Here is a 21204-nt window from a genome sequence, read left to right on the forward strand (position 1 = left end):
TACACGCATCTTTTGAGGGTTAGGGCTAACTAAAAAAACATATGGATTTAATTCTAGTAATGCCATCTATGTGTCAGGCAGACCTGTTATGTATGTTTATCACTAATCACTGTATTGAATAGCTTCGAAGCTCAGATGCTCCTAAAAGCACTATTAGATGCGATATTTGAGGCAATTTTTATCGGTTTTACATTTGACCAATGTAATCGATTTCTGTCGCAATATGCAGCTTTAGCGATTAGTTTCAAAGAAAGATATGACTTCTAATCCATAGAAAGTGGTTAAGAATTTGAGGTGAAAAAGTAACTAATCGTCAGTAATACCAAAATATTACTAAACATATATAAAGTCCACGGCATCAATAGTGCTTTAGTAAATGCAAATTTATTGTTGATATATTAGGTGCTTAATGTATTCTGATCATTTTTCACTCTAAAAAGGTGTTTATTAAAAATTGGTAAAATATATATTAATCAAAATTTTCGACAATATTTTTCCATCTCTTTAGCAACATGCCAGGTTCAGAGCGAAAGAACGATGTTGGTTTGGCAACTATCCAATCATCTATCCAATCCTCACTTATTTCAATATTTCGATACCGTGTCACACCATGGTTCAATCGCTTGATCACTCAGAAGGAGCTATGTCTGGCGAGTAGCTGGGTACTGAATTTGCCATTCGAGCTGCAACACTTCCTTCATATCTCTCGAAGCATATTGCTGGGTGTTGTCATTTCGAAGTAGAATATTCGTTAACTATTAAGCTGTCTGAAAGGTTTTTGAGAGCTTCAGCTGGGTTTTCAAATCAAAGAAGGGAAGCAATGAATATTAAAAATTTTGAACATTCATAATTAGCGTTTATATATTGAACATTAGTACAAAATGATAATATATTATTTTATGTCAAGAAATGACCATAACCGTCGAATTTAACAGTTAGATGGTTAAATGGCAGACTTATTGGTACCATCGAATTAACAAGTCGTTAGCTCCTCCATAATAAAATAGTTAATCATTAATGATAAACATTTTTCTACGATTTAATAACTTAGATACTTATAAAATAATTATCGTATGTGAAATAAGAAATATCTGTCTCGCTCTGATAAAAAACGAGATCCAGTATTTGTGGGGATACAGTTTCGAATAGTTTTTTGGTGCCTTGAATCAGCTAGTATATCAATCAACAGTTTACCAGCTGTGACTGAGTTTCTCATTATCTGTTTCCTCTCTTACTTATATCGCTGGCTCCACTATCATCGTTTTTGTCGTCGAAAAAACATACGCAAGTGAAAAGGGACAATTTGTCAAACGTGGACGTCATCACGGGACACTCCTCTCATCTGGCAAATTGTTTTCGTCATTGAGATTTAGATCTGGACTGGTACGGTTTCCCATGAGTGCATATGAAGTACTTGACTTTATAGCCCTAGTTTATGAAAAATTTTGTTCTGTTTAGACTACATATAATATCCATATACATAGTGTTAATATTTTTTATGAAGTTAAATGATAATGAATCAATAACTAATAATCAACTTTGATATAATATATAAAAATTATTTTATTATTTATTTATTTTAATAGTTTATTTATATGATAATCAAGATTATATTTATAGTCTACTTTTTAGCATCTAGGGTTTATCTGGACTGGTATATTTCAAAATTAGAGATCATATTAAGAAACTGTTCATACCTTAGTCCAAAACAATTAAAAAAAAAATGAACAGCACCTGTGGTCAATTTATTTCAATAATAAATATTTTATATTTTAGATAGAGTTTGCAGTCTTGGTATACCTGAAACATTTCTCGAAGCGTAGATACGGATAAATTTCTCAGAGAAAAGTTTCAGAATCATTCATATCAGAAGTTTGGTCGCTGATGAAATTGAGATTATTACCAGTTGTGATTCGCGTCTACTTTTAAACAAATATATATTTAATGAATTCTGTGGCGAGGAAGTGTATGTGAGAATTGAGGGTAGGCAGGTTAATGTTGATAAGATTAATGGTTTATTCGAGTGATCGACGTTAATTAATTATTGGTATGGATCACAACCTCATGGAATTTTAATCCAATTAGAATTGACCCAACAGCACCATGTTTTATTGCCAAAGGTCCGGTCTCGAGAACGTTGGGCTTCTCAGGAATATCCAACCTCTATTTGGAAGTGCTATAAGGGCAAATTGAAGAGGACAGATACAAATTATTATTATTATTAGATTTGGTACTATTAAAAGATGAATGCTTGTACAACTTTTGAACAACTTTTCATTTAAATAAATACAATAACATAATAATTTTGCTAATTATTCCTAGGCCCTTTTCAAGTCCTAGATGCAGTGTTTATATTATATTATGAGTTGATAATAGTTCTAGCCATTTTGAATACACTCTTAAAGATAAGCTTTAGATATGCATAATATAGCGCCTATTGTATCTAATATATTTTTATAGAGTGAATCGTGCTAATTCAGAAATTAAGGACCTACCTGAATGGGTTCATAGTAATAGTTGAAAAATGAATAATATTTTAGGGTAAATGATGTGGCTCGGTGAATGGAGGTAAAACGAAATGAAACATTATGTGACCGTTATTTATTGGCAATATAAAAAATATGTGAAAAATACAAATGAGCGGATGGCAGCGGAGTTACCTGTTGACGAGGCTTGGGTAGTCGATGGTGGCACGTCTAAACCAAATGCTAGTCGAGTACCGAATGAATCGAAATACCCTGCAATAACATTCCAGATACACTTCTCGGGGTTGCCGCAAGCTATTCGTTGTCGGGTTCTAGTTGGCGCTGCTGGCACCCCGCCCGTGTTCAACATCTGGGATTATATTTCTGGGTATTTTGTAGACCGTTATTCCACGTCGCTACAATAGTAATAAATAATAATTTTCAACATATCACAATTTGTTATTGAGATTTAAATCAAATTTTATTATTGATGACTTAAACCCTTATGGAACTCAATGAAGGAAGCTTAATTGAGGACTTATTGGTTTATTTACTTTTTTATCAATAACTGCAGAATTCGTCATCGGTCGTCATTTATAAAAATATGAGACTAAAATAAGATGTGTCACTTTGATTAATATTTAAGTTTGAACATTGATGCTAAAATAAATTTTGGAGTTCTGTTATAACATGTATATTTAATACTGATTGTCTTTCTCTTCTCTTTCGTCTTCTGTATCAATAGAGGCGTGAGCATATCTGGGTAGTATATTTTTCTGGTTAGATCTTTTTAGTTCACTGTAGAAGCCTGTGAAACACTAATTTGGAATTTCGAACGTTGGTGTGGCTTAGGAATATGCATTTTGGTTATTACCAATAAGCTTCGACACTACTTCTTCAATTTAGTGTTCGATGTTGGTTCGTCAGTTGGTTTTTAATTTGGAAATTTGAATTAATTATAAAGATATACATTTTTATTATGATTTTTATATTTAAGTAACTTTTAATATAATATCCACTTAAATTTATTAAAAAAAATATTAGTTGTACAAAAAAACACTTGTTCCTATATATATATATATATATATATATATATATATATATATATATATATATATATATATATATATATATATATATACCTTTTTTTGTGTTGCATAATAACGTTTTTTTTTGTTTCAGGTTGCTTTCTGGGAATGTCTGAACGCTACAATTAAAGGTGAGTACAATTTATATTTCATCTAATATAGTGTAGATCATTTTATTATTTTATTATGAAATTCTTGATGCTGATTTAATATCTCATTGTAGGATAAAACGTTTACGACCAGGGCACTATCGTCAGTAACTTTTTGAATAAACGGTTTCTTTTTGGCAAAGAGCAAACTTTTTCACTTCTCGACATAGTCTTCTTTTAATTAACTGTATTCTAATTTTTTTATTCCTTCTAAATAGTTTTTTTAGGCTTTTCTCAAGGCATTCAAAAAAAGCGTTTGTTTATGTGATGGCCTCTTCAGTCGATCCAAATCTCTTACCACATAGTCATTTCTTCAGGTTTGGGAACAAGAAATAAATTTAAAGGACTAAATCTGAGGAATATGCTGGATGGGGTAGGAGTACATAGCAAAATTTATGAATTTTTGTCACGATGACTACACATGCGTGCACCTCTGCATTGTCTTGATGGAATAACATTTTTTCATCGCCAAATGCGGTTGTTTCTGCTTGAAATTAGTATTATACAACTCAGCTTTCCTTTGTGCACGTTCACCTTAATAATCTGAGTGTTTTCTGATCGACTGAACTATCACCAAGCACTCCTTGGTGGAGCTCACACAGTTACTTTTTTACACACAGATAATTTTTTCGTATCCACATACTCATGTAAAATGTGATGTATCTGCTCAGTTGGGGTGTCTACTAGAGTTAGTCACCTCACGTACTTTATTTTACGCTCGTCCAACATCATTCCATGGGTTTAATCGACAATTTATAGAGTGACGACCTCTTTTGATCGATATGAACGTTTTGTATCACTTGTGTCGGTACGGCCCCAGCTGGCTAAACTCAATAAATCACTCCTTAGCCATTGAAACTGATAACGAGTGCTTATAGTATTTATTAAGCCTTTTTTTGGTCTCGGTGATGTTCTTTCTTCAAAAAACGCTTAATCAAAACATGAAAATTGCATTTTTCCCAGTTATATTAAAATTAGATCGATTTTCTGCTGTTTATGCCTACTGCACACAAACAAAACAACGCAGCTTGCTCGATATCTCACAGTGCTCTATTAATAGGTGGCAGTTGAGGGCAGCAGTGATGCATATAAAGTTGCTGTGAGAAAAATCTAAAAAGTCATAGAATCATCACACCATCCTCGTATTGGACAATTTTATTGAGAGATGGGGTCTAGTTTTTCTTCGAATTTGTATTTATTGTTTTATTTCTTTTTCCAATAATTGATTGATTATCGTTAGAGTGTTAAGCCCAGAAAATTTAAAATCTCGTACACATTACATAATCGCCACATCACTGCGTGACAAATGACAATATTCACATGCCCGACGGATGGATCAAACGAGCAACGCTCACTATTTTCCGAGAAGATAATCTGAAATGCAAAAACGAACCAAACTAAGTAATACGTAATGCCAACCGAATACCGTTCGTTCCTATAATCTGGGTGTTCAATATGGTTTACATGCGGTCTTTGTATTGTTCGTTTCGTATTTGAATTTCAAATTCAATCTGAAACAAATATTTCAGATGGCGTTTAGGCCTAGTTTGCGTCAGATATTATTTATCATGCTATTGGACGGCCAATTTGTTCGGAACGGTCGCTTTCAATTTATTTAAACGACCAACGCGTTATTAGATCTTTTGTATATGGTTATTGGGCCTATTAATAGTTTTATTGATATTAATCATGAATATTTGAATTTATAGGGTGTTCTGTTTTATTTGTGTGTTATTTAGACATTGTTTGACTGAAAAGTAACGTATGTAGAACAGAAATAAAGTCATATTCCAAAATAAATGGAATTCTTAAACTTATCCGGAGTACAGCTTTAAAATCGCTGTTATTTCAAAGTTTCATAGCATACATATATTGCATATTTGTACGGGGAAATATCCACCATTACCTACAATCCTGGCACATGGAACCTTGACAATGACATCTGGCCATTAATCATTCACCGAAATATATGATTGTTGAATCTATATCTGCTACTTCTAACCGGCTCGAAGGACCATGCTCAGTTAATTCAATAGAGCCAAAAATAAGTTGTTCTTTAAGATGGAGATGTCAATTCATGAAACTGATATCAATTAGTTCCTGAATATCTTTTTTTAAATAAGAGTAAAATATTTCTTATTCAATTATATTACTTATGTATGCAGTTACAATATAATGCAACACAATAGTGTTAATAAAATACACAATAATAATAATACAATAATAATACACAATAATGTTAATAAAATAATTTAATAAAATGCCCGAACTCTCTTCCATCATACCGATCGATCTTATTTTACAACTTGACTAATCCCTAGTCGTGAATATTTATTGAATATTTTATGAATATTTTATCGTGAATAGTTCGTGAATGCTTGCGAACCTTTTCTTTGTTAAGCTGCCGAAGAACTCATCGTGGATATATCTTTCAATATCTTACTTCATATCCTAAGATTTTAGCTGAGATTCTTTTGAATATTATTCGGATATGCCAGGCATGTAATAGTTATTGGTACTTCATTGTTTGTTTCATCACCAATATTGCCGTTTCTTATTCATTGATTTAAATCAGACTTGTATAAAGCTATATAAAAAGGAAGCAAAGTTATGTTTTAGGGTCGATGTACTGGGTGGTGGACATTTACTCACGCCTCTCTTTGTATTTGAGGTTTTTGAAAACAGTTGTACTTCCCACGAGAAGTATTTACAAGTATAAGGAAACTTTTAGCTGAACTGTTGCTTTGAATCATTAGAAATCAAAACAACGGCGTTGTTAATTTCGTATTTTCAAACTTTCGGGAATGTTCCTCCTAACTGGACTGGTAGTTAGTAAAACTATCTAATTTTTAAACGTTTGTGTCAATAATTACAAGTTTTATCGAACACGAAAATCAAGAACTCTACAACTTGACTTTCATCCTTTAAAATAATTCTTATGTTCTGAAACCTTGATTTCGATTTTAAATTAGTAGAAAAGATCTGTAAAAATTATATCACATAATGTGAGGTTAAAAATAATGTGCATGAAATATATTGCGATGAAACATTAAGTTACGAATAAGACAGATATAACATCATTTCTACTTATAGCTTGTCCAGTCAAAATTAGTTCTGATTTAAACACTTAAAATTGTTATAATAATTCTGAATAATCATTTTAAATATATCTGATTTATTAAGTGGGCATGAATGAAATAGCTGAGAACATCGTACAATTTGTAAGTATTTAATAAATTGGCAGTTATTCAAAGATGTTTAATGCAGTATCAACACGGTCATATTGTTGTACTCGCTGCATCCTACATTTTGTAGCGTTTCTAATATGTTTTTAATATATTGCATTACTGGCGTACTAAATAGAGTTTTGACATGCGCAGTTGATATGAAGTACTTGTTATAATGTATTAATTTTAACCATAGAGAAATAGAGATTTAATTTAATAGGAAATTTTGGCGAAATGTTTCGCGACGTCCAACATGTAAATGTCGCTACCTTTAACACATTACTTGTTTTATTCGCTATGCTAAGAGCCGCGACCGAATCTCATTAGTTCATTTTGTTCTACGGTTTGTTTAATTTGCACGCCATTTTCAATGTGCCCTATATAGAGAACAGTGTAGTTAGCTTTTTATAACGTTTATATATTAAATTATTATTTTTGTCGTCGGTAAGTCGGTAGTTGAAATGCATTCCCGATCTAGGAAGTGTTATGTGCCTGGATGCACAGATAGTGAGAAAATGCATCATCCTTTTCCGTTAAAAAAGCGATCTTTAAGAAATTAGTAGAAAACATTAAAAATCCGAAACTGGTTGATTTAAACATGAAACAGATTTATTATCGTTACCATGTGAGACATTTTTGTGATCCATTTAAACTTTCCTTTAAGTACTTATGAATAATTTAGTGATGGTGAAAATAATACTACGAACCCAGAATAGGTACAAATGGAAGTGGTTCAAAACCAAAATTATATAGAAGGTAAATTGAAGGAGTCAGTCACATTTCTGTTCATAATTGTTACCATTAATTTCTAAACTGTCTTATTATATTTCCATCGTTCCAGGCCCACAACCAGGGTGTTCGAAGCAAGTATCATCGACATTTGAACAAACTCCAGAAAGTAATCGTAAAGTTTGTATTCATTCAGCCAGTATTCCCCTTTATACTCATTCTTACTGTTAATTACTTGACACTATAACTTCAGTCCAGATGTTCCTATACGAGCAAACAAAGTTTTACGTTGTACTTCAGTGGACATCTCAGGTTATTTTGTAAAATTTTTAAAAAAGAAATGAAGTGTGATTTTTGTTTACATACAATTATGAATAAATCAGTAGACCCACAAATTGAGACTGATTTTATAGAGTCAAGACAATATCTCGTGCCCCAGACTCTAACAAAATTGTTTTAAATACTGTCAGTGGGTCTTTGAGCTATGTACTATTTTATTCAGCAATCTTGCAACGTCGATAATATAACAAAATTTTTGTCAAATATTAAAAAAAAAGTAAATTTAAAACCCTTCAATTGTACATTCCATAATGATCTTTCAGATAAAACATTACAAGTACTGACGGACTGATGGAAGAGATAATTTTGATTTGCAATGCACCAGTGTTTGGCTTATGGTTTTATATATATGTATATAATATTTATATTTTATAGATAAATTTACACTATAAAATTATATTTATTGTTATAAATTATATTTATATTTATTTATTTTTAAATATTATATTTATATGTATATTAAATTGAATTAAATTTAATAAATTTATTTCTGAAATTTTTTTTTTATTTAAATTTCTTTGGTCAATTAAACATGACGTCAAGGCTGTCACGTACCAAACATTACTAATGAGCGAATTAAATGTCTTCACACTAAAATATTTTTCTTACAGGAGCCTATAATGGAGATCTAAATTGACCAATCAAATTACTTGAACAGCCCCCATTATGACTCCGTCTGGATATTGGGCAAATCAAAACTTTGCGCCAGAGTCTCCTACTGAGTTGTGTCTTTATTACTCTATGATTTTAATATAATAAACCAGTAATAATAAACCTAACTCAAGTAAAAAAAAACTGATTGTGATTTGATATTGCTAGTAACAGTTATTTGTTAGTTCATTAAGACAGAGAAGATTTAATTGTTATTTATACACTAGTTTTACTCATTGTGGGAATGATTTGATAATGATATATTTTATAATTAAGTGTTATTTTCTATTTTGATTAAAAAACATTTGTTTGCTATTCGTTTCGTAGAATATATTCAAACATTGTACTAAAATCTTTTTGGATGTGTCACACGATTCGCCATTAGTAATTCTAAAACTTACTTGATAACCTTACGCTATATGTAGTGATATTAACTAAATATACATTAAAATATATCATTGATATCTTCATCCCTCATCGTATTAACCAAATATAACTCCTACTGCTTTTATTTGATATTATTATTATAGACGACACTGCTTCTTTACCATATTTGATCAAATAGGTTGTTATTAGCTTCATCATTTCAGACTGTCGATTAAGCGGTATGTTATCTGGCGGTATAAGCTATATTTTGGCTGGAGTTCTATTGGATTAGATTTATTTCAGATTGATTGATTCAGAAACCTGTTAGTTCAGTTAGCATCAGATGCCGAATTTGCAAAAACGGGACATATTTGAATGCAAGTTTGAAAACGATTAATTTTTGTTTTGTGCATCATTACATTTCTATTGGTAGAGATAATTTCTATATATTTAAAATTAGTGTTTGCCAATATGATATTTAATCAACGCAAAATTCAAAAAAATGCTGTGAGTCTCAGAGAGAATTATGTTCTATGAACTGTCCATGAAAATATTAACTAGCGTTGGGGACTACCGATTGAAAACGACTGTCGACTGTTTAGTAATTGAGTACATTTTACTCTCGTCTGTTTTAGTCGCTATTTTTAGCCCGACTGATTTTACTACTATATATAATCGACCGTTTCAATCAACTATTTTCAGTCGCTATTTTCAGTTTGACTGTTTCTGTCCAGTATTTTGGGTTACTACTTTCAGACCTACTAGTTTCATTTAACTAATTTTTAGCGTTCTGGCTTTGCCGCATTAGCCGCGACTGTTAATTTTGAAGTTAGTCAAAACTGTTTGAAGGTAATAAAACACATCAATTGTATTTTTCCTTTCCTTCTCCAAATAATGTTCGATAAATGTATATAACTGTTATGGCACGATTGAAAAGAAAAGGTAGGCATATGTTGGAATGAAATAGAAATAAACCAGTTACATTTATTATATTTTGTTATTGTTACTTTCCGAATATTACAATACGATTAAATACATTTCGTGTCATTAGTCCGGTCCTTTTTTCACATTTGCCAATATAAAATTATTTAAAATAAATACTACTATATACAAATATACAGTACAGATAATCAAATAATTATCTCCGTCTGTTACTAAGAATAGAAAAAGAGTCGAAGAGTGTATTTGACTCAAATTGTAATTACTATTTTCAATAGCTAGTTTTTTAATTATCGACTATTTCTACTATTTTCATTCGATAGTTCCCAACACTAAAATTACTATATTTTTTGAAATATTGTTCACGTGTTACCTTCTAAACTTCTTTTATCAAGATAATGCATCGTTTCATATAACTCGAATAACTCGATTTTTATGTAATATGTGGGTTCTAAGTATAATTTGATAGTTTTATTTTTTGTACTATATTCAAAAATTTAATACAAATAATACAATTTAATTTTATGGCGAAATTTACAGAAAATATTAGAATTTTAGTATTTATAAAATGAGCTCGGACATATATAACAAAAGTTAATCAATGGAGTAGTATTTACTGAAAATAACTAACAGCTAAACTAAGTAGTGGAATGTTATATAAGATTAACGAAAAAGGGTTGGTCCATGGAACATCGGTTTACACACCTCTCTTATCTGAAATCGTGGTGTTAATCGGTGAATTCCGAGTAGTCGCCGCGCAAGAAGAAGCAACTAACATGGAGAAACACTGACTTTGTATCAATTAAATGCGTCGTTTTTGCTCTTTTACCTCATTAAGACTTTCAGATGTAGATCTCGTGATGATTTTATTTATATCTACAGTAGCGTACACGTTATTTATTGCTTATTTTTTAATTAATAGGAAGTTTTTTCTATCTAATGAAATGATCAAGAAATTTTACTACATTTTTTAATACTATGTTGACTGTTATGGTTATTTTGTTGTAGACATATTAAAGTTTCAGGGTAAAATTTATTCTTAATAAAATATTTTTACAAAAAAAATTTAACCGACTTCAAAAAATAAATAAGGAACTCACAAAAAAGTTAAAAAGTAATCAAACTTAGATTTTTAACATAAAAAAACGTTTTAATATAAAGTATGTAAATAATAATCGTTGTAATAATCAAATAAAAATCAGTTTGAAGTTGGTACCGTGCTGAAATAGTTGGTTAAATTTTTTTTTAATATTTTATTTTTCTCTTTTTGTAGATAGTAGGAATCCCGAGGTATCGCGTGGGTCATATCCTGTATGAAATTTTGGGCATGAGAAAATTGTCGGCGCGATGGGTGCCGCGTTTACTCACTCTGGACAACCAGCGCAACCTTGAGATCATGTCAGGGCAGTGTTTAACGTTATGAAGGAGTTTCTGCGTCACTTCCTGACAGTTGATGACGCCTCTGGTGCACACCAGAGGTCAAGGAACAGTTGAAACATTGGACATTTTATTTTTCTCTTTTTAGTGTTAGATATTTACTCAATAAATTACGCAATTATTTTATTTAATATTAAAATGGGTAGGCCAAGTAAAGATGCAGCCCGTAAGAGGAAAACTAGGAATAAAGAAACAATAATTGAAATTAGGGACAGCTTCAGACTCCCGGGTCCATTGTATATGCTATAGTTTTTGTATGTACCTTTGGAATTTGAGCGTTTCCCTCGATTTTCCCCCTTCTCCCAAACAGATCTTGATTTGGTTCCAATGAGAACAGCCGAACATCGAACCTCTTCCTTTTTCGAAATCGCTTAAAAATATAGAAAGTTTTACACGAATCTAAGAATTCAATAATATCATATTCCATTATCGCAACAGAAATTTACTATCATGTACCACATTCTCGTAAACGGCTATCGTCGAAATTTTACCTGAATCAGGATCGATTTGACCGCGTGTAGAATTCGAGGATTTTAGAAAAATGGAAAAACGCACTCACGGTCGGTGATTCGGTTCTTGTTTTTCTGAAATCGCGCAACAAACTGAAAGAACTTGAATACTGTGTACAGTGACTCTTCTTCTTCGATGGCGAACGTCAAAAATTGGTTTAAAGACTTTCAATGTGGTCGCACGTTGGTTTTCGGTGAGCCACGCCCAGATGCCGCGAAAATGGTTACCACGAAGGATAACTAGACAAAAATCCACGATCTCGTACTGCCACACTGCCGATTGAAGGTCTGCGAGATAGCTGAGATAGTAGGTATCTTGAGAGATCGCGTGGGTCATATCCTGTATGAAATTTTGGGCATGAGACATTTGTCGTCGCGGTGGGTGCCGCGTTTACTCACTCTGGACAACCAGCGCAACCTTGAGATCATTTCAGGGCAGTGTTTAATGCTATGAAGGAGTTTCTGCGTCACTTCCTGACAGTTGATGACGCCTCTGGTGCACACCAGAAGTCAAGGAACAGTTGAAACATTGGACATCACCCGGTGAACGTGCTTCGAACTAGGCGAAGATTGTTCTGGCGGTCGGAAAGTGATCGACACTGTTTCATGGGATTCACAAGATGTTATTTACATCAACTACTTTGGCGAAGGAAAATTGCTCTTTCACCATGACAATGCACCGACTCGAATTTGGCTACATACTGTTGTGTTACATCCACTTTATCCTCCAGATTTGGCCCTGTTCCAAATGTCATTGCCGCCATAGAGACCAGTTGACCTCGAGAAAAGGTATTTTTCAGGTTGATCAAAAGAGTTGGAGCATCACTGGGTCAAGTGTATCGAGATAATAGGGGACTATTGTGAGAAATTAATCGCCATTCTTCCAAAAAATTCGTTGTTTCTTTGTAGGCTAAATACTTATCGGACCACCCTGGTAGTTATAAACCTAATAATTCCAATAAAAATTGTTAATGAAATTAAGAAACATTTCAATATCAAAAGGGGCAGTACTTGACCAACTAGCAAGAAAGGAAATAATACAATTTTATTCAGCATCTATGCGCATCCATAGTACATCTATACGTTACCATGATATTTCAATTTTTAAACCAGGTAAATCCCTCAACTATAAACCAATATTACTGCTACCAATTATACCTAAATTGTTCTAGTTGATATTAAGACGTACCAAACCGGTTACTGAATAGAAGAAACCCATCCCGGTTCACTAATTTGGATGTAGATTATTTTTATGAACGTAATTTAGAAAATGTTTGAAACTTGTTCAGCTATATTTCTAGATATAGACCTAGCTTATCATAAAATATGTTGCGATGACTTTGAATAGAAGATAGTAAGCAGAGTCAGATGAGCTATATTTCTAATCGTTATTTTAGAATAAGATACGATGACAAATATCCGCATTTGATCTATGAGGGGGTGCCACAAGTAGTGTCCTTGCATGAGTATTTAATTTACTTTATATTATTAATATCCCTAAATATGAAGGCATATCAATGGATACATTGACTGATGATTTTTACTCGTTATAAGTAACAACATTGAGACAATTGCAAATAGAGCACAAACGTGTGTCAAAGTATCTCACATATCTGAGTGGACTAAGAAATAGCGAATAATATTAAATTCTACGAAATCTACATATGTAGATTTCATATTTGAAAAAGATTACCTGTCAGTGATAAAGAAAATTAGAGTAATTTCGTATGCACAATAAAATACTTCAGCTCAAGAACTGATGCCAATTACACGAGGAAAGAGTATGTTACAAATAATTGAGCAGAACTGTATATGGGACAAGAGTTTGATTCTTAAAATACCTTATAATTTGTAACGTTGTTAGTTCTTATAAATAATTGCAGAAGTAATTGCTTGTAAATCGCAACGTCGCAGAGAACTGAAGTTGTAGTGGTACTTGCTTAGACGACAATCCAACTTATCTTTCCACAACAAATTGATATTATGGTATATTCGGTAGCCCACTCATGATTCAAACTAACCAAAACAATTTTTTTCGTAACATTGTTAACGTCCGGTTTATTAGAAATGTGAACATCCACAAATATATAAGTGTACCGTCGGTCAACGAAGAGATTGAATGGTTTGGAACAGTGAAATACCAAGTGAGATTATTTGAACATAAAAGCCTCTAGATAACAGTGGACCAGTGAACAATTTAAACTGTATTCATTATATAGTTAAAATATGTGGGAAAACTATCCCGTGTTTCGAAATGTGGTTTGCACAAACGCTAATTAAAAATGGGTCTGAAATATTAGGTCTGAACATAATATGATTGGCTGAAGAATAATATGAAGGAAAAGTTACTAGATAGTTTCAGTTAATATGTTTTTTAAATAAAGAAAATTTCATTGAAGCATGGATAGAAATGTCGTCGATTTGTTCGATTTTCTTAATAAATGAAATTCAATTTTGTTTCAATTCAACTCTTGGAACTTTTCATAGTTCTTAAAAATCTATTTCCAAACGCTTAAATGTTAGATCCAAGTTTGACTGATATATACGTTTATTCATATAATAGATATAATGTTTCTATTTCTCGTAATAGAATTTCGATTTTACGGAAACACCTTTAAATATATAGACCGAGAAAGAGATTAGTATTTTATCATGAATACTTATACATTATTATAATAAGAGGAACTTTTTGTGACGCCACTGATCCGGACCAATTCGAATCAATATAAATCACCTGAAGGAATCGTGTCTGAAAAATCTGAAACAGGGTTTGGAGTAGCCACCACCAGGTTTTCTGCTAGATTAGATAAATCCGTTGTAGTTTATTTGCATAGAAATTGATCCTGACCCGTGGGGATTGTTTTGTTGCGAATTTCCAGTTAATTTATTAGCGCGGATCGAACTTAAATCAATATTTCGATTGTGGGATCGGATGCTCGAATTTCCGAGTATTCGAAACTGTTAATTTCTTCATAAATCATCGTTTCAGATTTATGGCGGTGTTATTCCACTTTGATGTATTTCTAATTGAAATAACGTTATCTACCTTGGCGAATTTTATTTGAAGAACGAAACTTTAAGATATTATCTATTAAAAAAAACGTTTTACATTTGTAATTTTGAGTTGATGAGGTTGATGTATATAATTCTGAATGTATCGCTTCATTTAACTTGGAACTGTGGCTTTTGCGTATCTCGCTGGCTGTAGTTGAATAGAATATCAAAAAATTACACATTTTAATTAACATCCAACATAATAATGCTTTTCATATGGTCTTTAATTTGTTTCGTCATATTTAACAAAAAAAAACATTGCTACATTATAAAATAATAATGAATTTATAGGTGAATAAATATGAAAATGCTCGACATTAAATAAAAACAACAATTTTGTTTTTTCTTTGATGTTGAGGATCCAATCCGACAATCTACGTGCGCGAAAACTTTCTTAACTTCGGTGACCCTTTACTGCTAAGTGCGCGAGAACTTTTCTGACGACTTTTCTGGCGACCTGACTTAGGTCGTCGCAGTCAATCAAATCTGCGAAGAGAAGTGAAAATAGTCGTATTGCTATGTCAGTATTCCGTTATTTAGAGAGTGACAATGAAGTAGATATGCTTAGAATGCAACGAGTTCGTGCACATCTAACACAACAACAGCGAGCACGATATAATGAAATTGAGCGATGAGTGCTCCTGTGATCCTGGAACGAACTGCATTCCACTATGATGCGGCAATAGATTATTGTGCCGACAAATCGGTAAAATTGGAGAAATGACAATTATTTGTAAATATTGCAAGGCGTTAAAATGCAGTGGTGAATCTACTGACTTATGTTGTGCTTGAGGCAAAGTAAAATGCCAGAATTAGTCCCACCACTTCTTGGCTAATATTCAGAAATATAACAGCTGTTTCCAGATGACACCATTTGGCGCTACACATATCATACAGGATAATTTCATGTCCATTATCCCACAGTTGACCCAAAATTGCACGCAGTAGTTACCAAACACATGATACATGGACCCTGCGGAGTTTTCAACTACAATTCACCCCGTATGGTTGACGGCAAGTGTTCCAAGCAATACCCAAGAGATCTGATGCTGAAACCATAACGGGAAATGATGGCTAGCCATTGTATCGTCGACGATCAGTTGCGGAGAACGGGCGATCTGTAGTTGTGAAGGTAAGATAACAAAATGTTGATGTAAACAATCGTTGGATCGTGCCATACTCGCCAATATTATTTAAAGCTTTTGAGACTCACATCAATGTGGAATATTGTAACTCTGTGAAGTCGATAAAGTACATATGTAAATATGTTAACAAAGGTAGCGATATGGTCGTCTTCGCTGTAACCAATGCAAATGGCAAAATATCACAGTACCAGATGGGTCGCTATGTAAGTAGCAACGAAGCAATTTAGAGTATCTTTTCATTTGCGATTCATGAATATCCCGCGTATACCGATGATTCCAACGGATTTACCATTCGATTTTAAATTAATCTCATAGCCAGTCGTTGGAAGTTTATGGAATCAACTTGGAGTTTCCCTGTTTCGCGAATGGACAATTATACGTCACGTGTTCGCGCGTTGGCAAACCGTCATCTTTATTTATTTACGTACCACAAAACAAAACAAAAAATTTGGTTTATCAGAAAGCTCTAAATTGATTAACAAACTGTATCATAACTGTGTGTTAATTAGATATTTAGACATCTAATTGAAACCTTATAAATAGCCAGTATTTCAGGAAAACTCTGTTTTTTAAATATGAAACAGCATGTGTAATTAATCGAAAATAATAATCAAAATGAATTCATACATTTTAGCATTTTATTTATTAATTACGGATTATTAGGTCTTTTATTTATCGATTGAGGAAGTACAAAGTCTGCCTTGTCAGCTAGTATAAAATAAAATAGTGGTCTCAACAGTCACAGTTCTGAGCACAATCCTACTTGTGATACTTTGTGATAATTTTAAATGGTATAGTAATTTAAACTTACTGATACTTTATCTTGTATTGATAATTCAAACTTAATGGAAATTAGATTTCATTAAATGCTATTTAAAAATGTTAGTGAGTTTTAGCATTTGAGATAGTTTGCGTATATTTTTATGTTTTAATATATAGATATTTATCATTTTAATATATTATGTTAATATTAATTATAATAATGTTATCAATCAAATACAGTTCTGAGCTTATATTGAATATATTGTCAAAATAACTTTAATTAATATTAACATATCAATTTTAAATTACATTCTATACTCTATATGTGCCTAAATTTTCCAACGAAATAAGTATAAGAGAGACGATGTACAGATTCCTTCACGTACTAACTTTACAAAAAAAAAAGAAAAAAAAATTAAAATACTATTAGCATGGAATCAATAAATTCATTTTAAAGAAAGTAAGATTACTTTTATAATTGAATGTTCTGTGGATCTGTAAAAAGGGATGGAATGATTTTTGTTTTATCGTATTTTAATATGCTAATTGCTATTTTTAAATAATATACTATAATAAATATACACAATAGAACTTAAACAAAACCTTAAAAGTAAAGATGTACAATAACCATAATTACTAAATAAAAATTGAAGATATACCTGATCATACAAAAAAAACTAATCCATGACATAATTATAAATGACTGCGCAATATCTACTACAGCTTTTTTAAATAAAATAAATGCTTTATTTATTATTGAACGCTAATTTTTTTTAACAAAAAGATCGAAAGAGTTAGATTCAAACCAAAAAGTCAGTCAAAAAAAAATTACCTATTATTGCCATAAAGACGGTCAAAAGTATTTTAGTATTTATCATTCACAATTTTAATCTTTTTACTCTATTACATTAACAATCTTAGAAAATGTCATTCCAAAATGCTGCTGCATTAATATACAATATATTATTACTTACAAAAAATCAGAAATCTATATATATATATCAATTATTTATAATTTAAAATAATACGATGATCACTATAAATATATTAATCTCTCGCTGATACGCCCTTTGTTTGTTGTTAATTATTAAGGCTTGTACATGTTGTTAGAGAATGCAAAACAGAAAACAGTTTGAATTATAATACGACCATGTATATTGTATGATAAAGACTATTGATTCAATGATGTTATTATGTAATCAATCTAAAATATCTTTAACATAATAACGTTAAAATAGAAGTTTTTATGTGCAGGTTCAGACAATGGTGTAGGATAACAATGGAAACAAATCTCATACACAATATAATATCTTATGAGGCAATAGCTGTGCGTAGGTTGTGGGGCTTATTTGTTGGCACTATTCTTTTTTTCTGTTCAGTCACCAATTGAAATATAATCTAAAGCTCAAATTGCCGCGGAGATAACTTAAAGGATTTATGCCCTTTTAGATGCTAGATATGCGAGTAAGCATCACTGGTTTGTCTTGTTATTTATTTATTGAATACTTTAACAGGCTGGGATTATTTTGAAGATAAATGGGTCTATTTCTTTTGTTCAATTTTTAAAAACAAACGATATTTAGTAGGCTGGTATTTAATCATTATGGATTTGTTGACTTTTAATCTGAAAATTTATTTTAAACTTAAGGTTTTTCATAATATTCTAATATCCAAGTTTAAAATGTCTCTCTCTTGATTAAAAAAGGAAGAGTCACGGAAAAGAAACGAGGGTTGTTGAGTATCGACCAGCTTGAAAGAAGCTTGACGCATAAGATACGATATCGAAATATTTTAATGTATTTTGAGCATGTTTACCAACATATGCTTTGTTGTGTCTTTTAACAAATTTAGACAATGTTTGTTTTTAGAGTTTCAATTGTTTTGTATTTCAAAACATTGTAATAATTGCGCCTAATCTTTATAGTACATGAATCGAAATACTAACCCCATCAAATATATCGCATAATATTTTTAGTATAAAAAGAAAGTGTTGGAAAATTAATGTTGATATTTCCTAACACATTAATTTAAAGCCTCATAAATCTAGTAATACTTATTCCATGAAGATATATAATAGTTTAATGCATATACTTTTAATTGAAAAGTAATAATCTTTAGAAAATTCTGGAAACAGATGTGGCGTTTTTCATTTACTTCGTCAAGATTTGACTTCTTCATACTTGACTATTTTCGTTATATTTTACTTTATTACATCCAAAATGGAAACAGGCAGTGCAGGCTCATTAATGAGGAGTGCCTATAGGGCAGGTGTGATATTTTTAGAGCATACTAGTTAGAAGGAAATTTTCGAATTAGCGCACGGGCGTTTAAAATTGTTTGAACTTATAAAATCTGGAACAAGTCCTTTCCTGGGAAACTTTGCGCAAACAAATATGATTTGTTTGGTAACTGGTGTTGAAAATTTTAGTCTATTTTTCTTTGTATTTCGCTTTTAACGTATTTAACCTCATAAAATTAAAAAGTTATAATCAAACATATGTTACCATAGTAGAATGTTGTAATACTTGTAAGTAGTGGGAAATCGAGAAGCAGCATTTTCTTTTTCTTCAAATGTGGCCGTTTTTCAGCGGTTTTGTCCTTCAAACGGATCAATAACGCTACGTAATAGTCGCTGTTGATGGTCCTTCCTTTTTCAAGGAAGTAAATAAAATTATTCCATGCGCATCCCAAAATACCGACGCCATAACCTTGCAAGCGGGCTGTTACGTTTTCCCACGCTTTGGGGCTGGTTCATCGTGTGCAGTCCACTCGGATGACTGTCGATTGGGCTTATCCATTGTCACATATCTACGCAAAAACTTGGGTTTATTACACTTGATTATCTTCAAACACTGTTTGGAATCGTCAAATCGTCGTTGTTTCTGGTCAAAAGTGAGCTCGCGGCATTCACTTTGCACAGCGTGTCTGCTATTTCATTCAACTTCAATTTACAGCCATTAAAAATCATTTTGTGGATTTTTTAAATGTTTTCGCCCAACCTCTTTTGGGAGTCCACTGCGTTCACCGTCTTCGGTGCTCATTTCACCACGTCTAAACTTAGATTATCCTTGATGGTTGATTTTCATGGGGCAGTGTCCGGTTTTTGCTTCAACTGTATTATTTCCGTTCAAAAAGCAATATTCTTTCAACACTCGAAATTACTTTTTATCCATTTTTTTCACAATAATAAAAGTTGCTTCACTCAAAATGCTATAATTCACAAACTAAAGATCCGATAGCTGTCAAATTTATACAGCATCTTTTGAGGGTTAGGGCTAACTAAAAAACATATGGATTTAATTCTAGTAGCGCCATCTATCTGTTAAGCCGGAGACTTTTCAATTGAACTGTTATATATGAATAAATGTAATATTTAGTTGTGGATTTACATGGACGTTTTAATAATTGCAAGTGTCCTAATTATGTTTACTAAGCAAATAGAGATTGGGGAACATTTGACAATAATAAGGCTTATTCCATTAGAAAATTTTATTGTAATAATCTCAAAGAAATACTGAGCGAAAAAGACCATATTTATATAGATCTTATTTAAATATGTTTACATCAAGTACATGCACCATATTTACTACATGCACCATTCATCTATCTCAAAGCAAAATCTTCATTTAATCTTTTGCAAATATCGTCCCCGATTATTTTTGCATTATGCAAAAGCCTATGTAATTTCTTCTTTTATTTTAATTTTGCTTTTTTCCGCTTTCGTTCAATATATTTTAGCAACATTTCACTTATAAAAGAAGAATAAATCGTCACTAAGATATATCATGTTTAAAGTAGTTTTCTCATTTTTTTCAGTTGTTTTTATTTTTTATGGACACACCCCATTAACGAATGGCGAAATAGATTAACAGGTTATAAATTAATAGAATAGAATGAAATATCAATAGAATAGACGAATAAATTAATTACGACAAAAATGTTACAAAAATATTACTTTTTCTGTAAACTGCATCTGTAAGCTCGAGGTATTGTAAATGCATTCCTTCGCACAGTCAGATCGGTCAAGGAACAGATCCAGACACGAAGGAGAAAGTATAGCGATTTTAATATGTTTATCGAACAAATGTGGTATGCTATGATATGCCTGGTATTAGTATTAAACTGTACTTATATCGACATATACTTAATAAAACAATAACAGAATTATCATCGATAATTCCCATTATTCTATGTCATAATTTTAACCTTATTTTCCAGGGTTATATTGATAGAACTTCAATTAATTGATACGTTTAACCTAGATTAATTCTATTTGAATTCAGCTATCTGTTGGCCAACCATTAGCCTTGATTAATGGGAATTAAAAATTGCTATCTACGCAAA

At 31.7% G+C, this 21204-nt stretch overlaps 1 protein-coding gene across 1 annotated transcript in view; it reads left to right on the top strand.

The window, feature by feature from the left end:
- The window catches only part of Reck (Reversion-inducing-cysteine-rich protein with kazal motifs), a 164840-nt gene that overhangs the window by 106269 nt on the left and 37367 nt on the right, over positions 1 to 21204 (top strand). Inside the window, exon 4 of the mRNA XM_076401879.1 lies at positions 3648 to 3684. Within this exon, the coding sequence (XP_076257994.1) occupies positions 3648 to 3684 (37 nt within the window). The remainder of the gene's footprint in view (positions 1 to 3647; positions 3685 to 21204) is intronic.

The sequence above is a fragment of the Rhynchophorus ferrugineus genome, unplaced genomic scaffold, assembly GCF_030347505.1.
Source record: "Rhynchophorus ferrugineus isolate W39M unplaced genomic scaffold, kcgeb_rfMv2 rfM1, whole genome shotgun sequence".
Lineage (NCBI taxonomy): Eukaryota > Metazoa > Arthropoda > Insecta > Coleoptera > Curculionidae > Rhynchophorus > Rhynchophorus ferrugineus.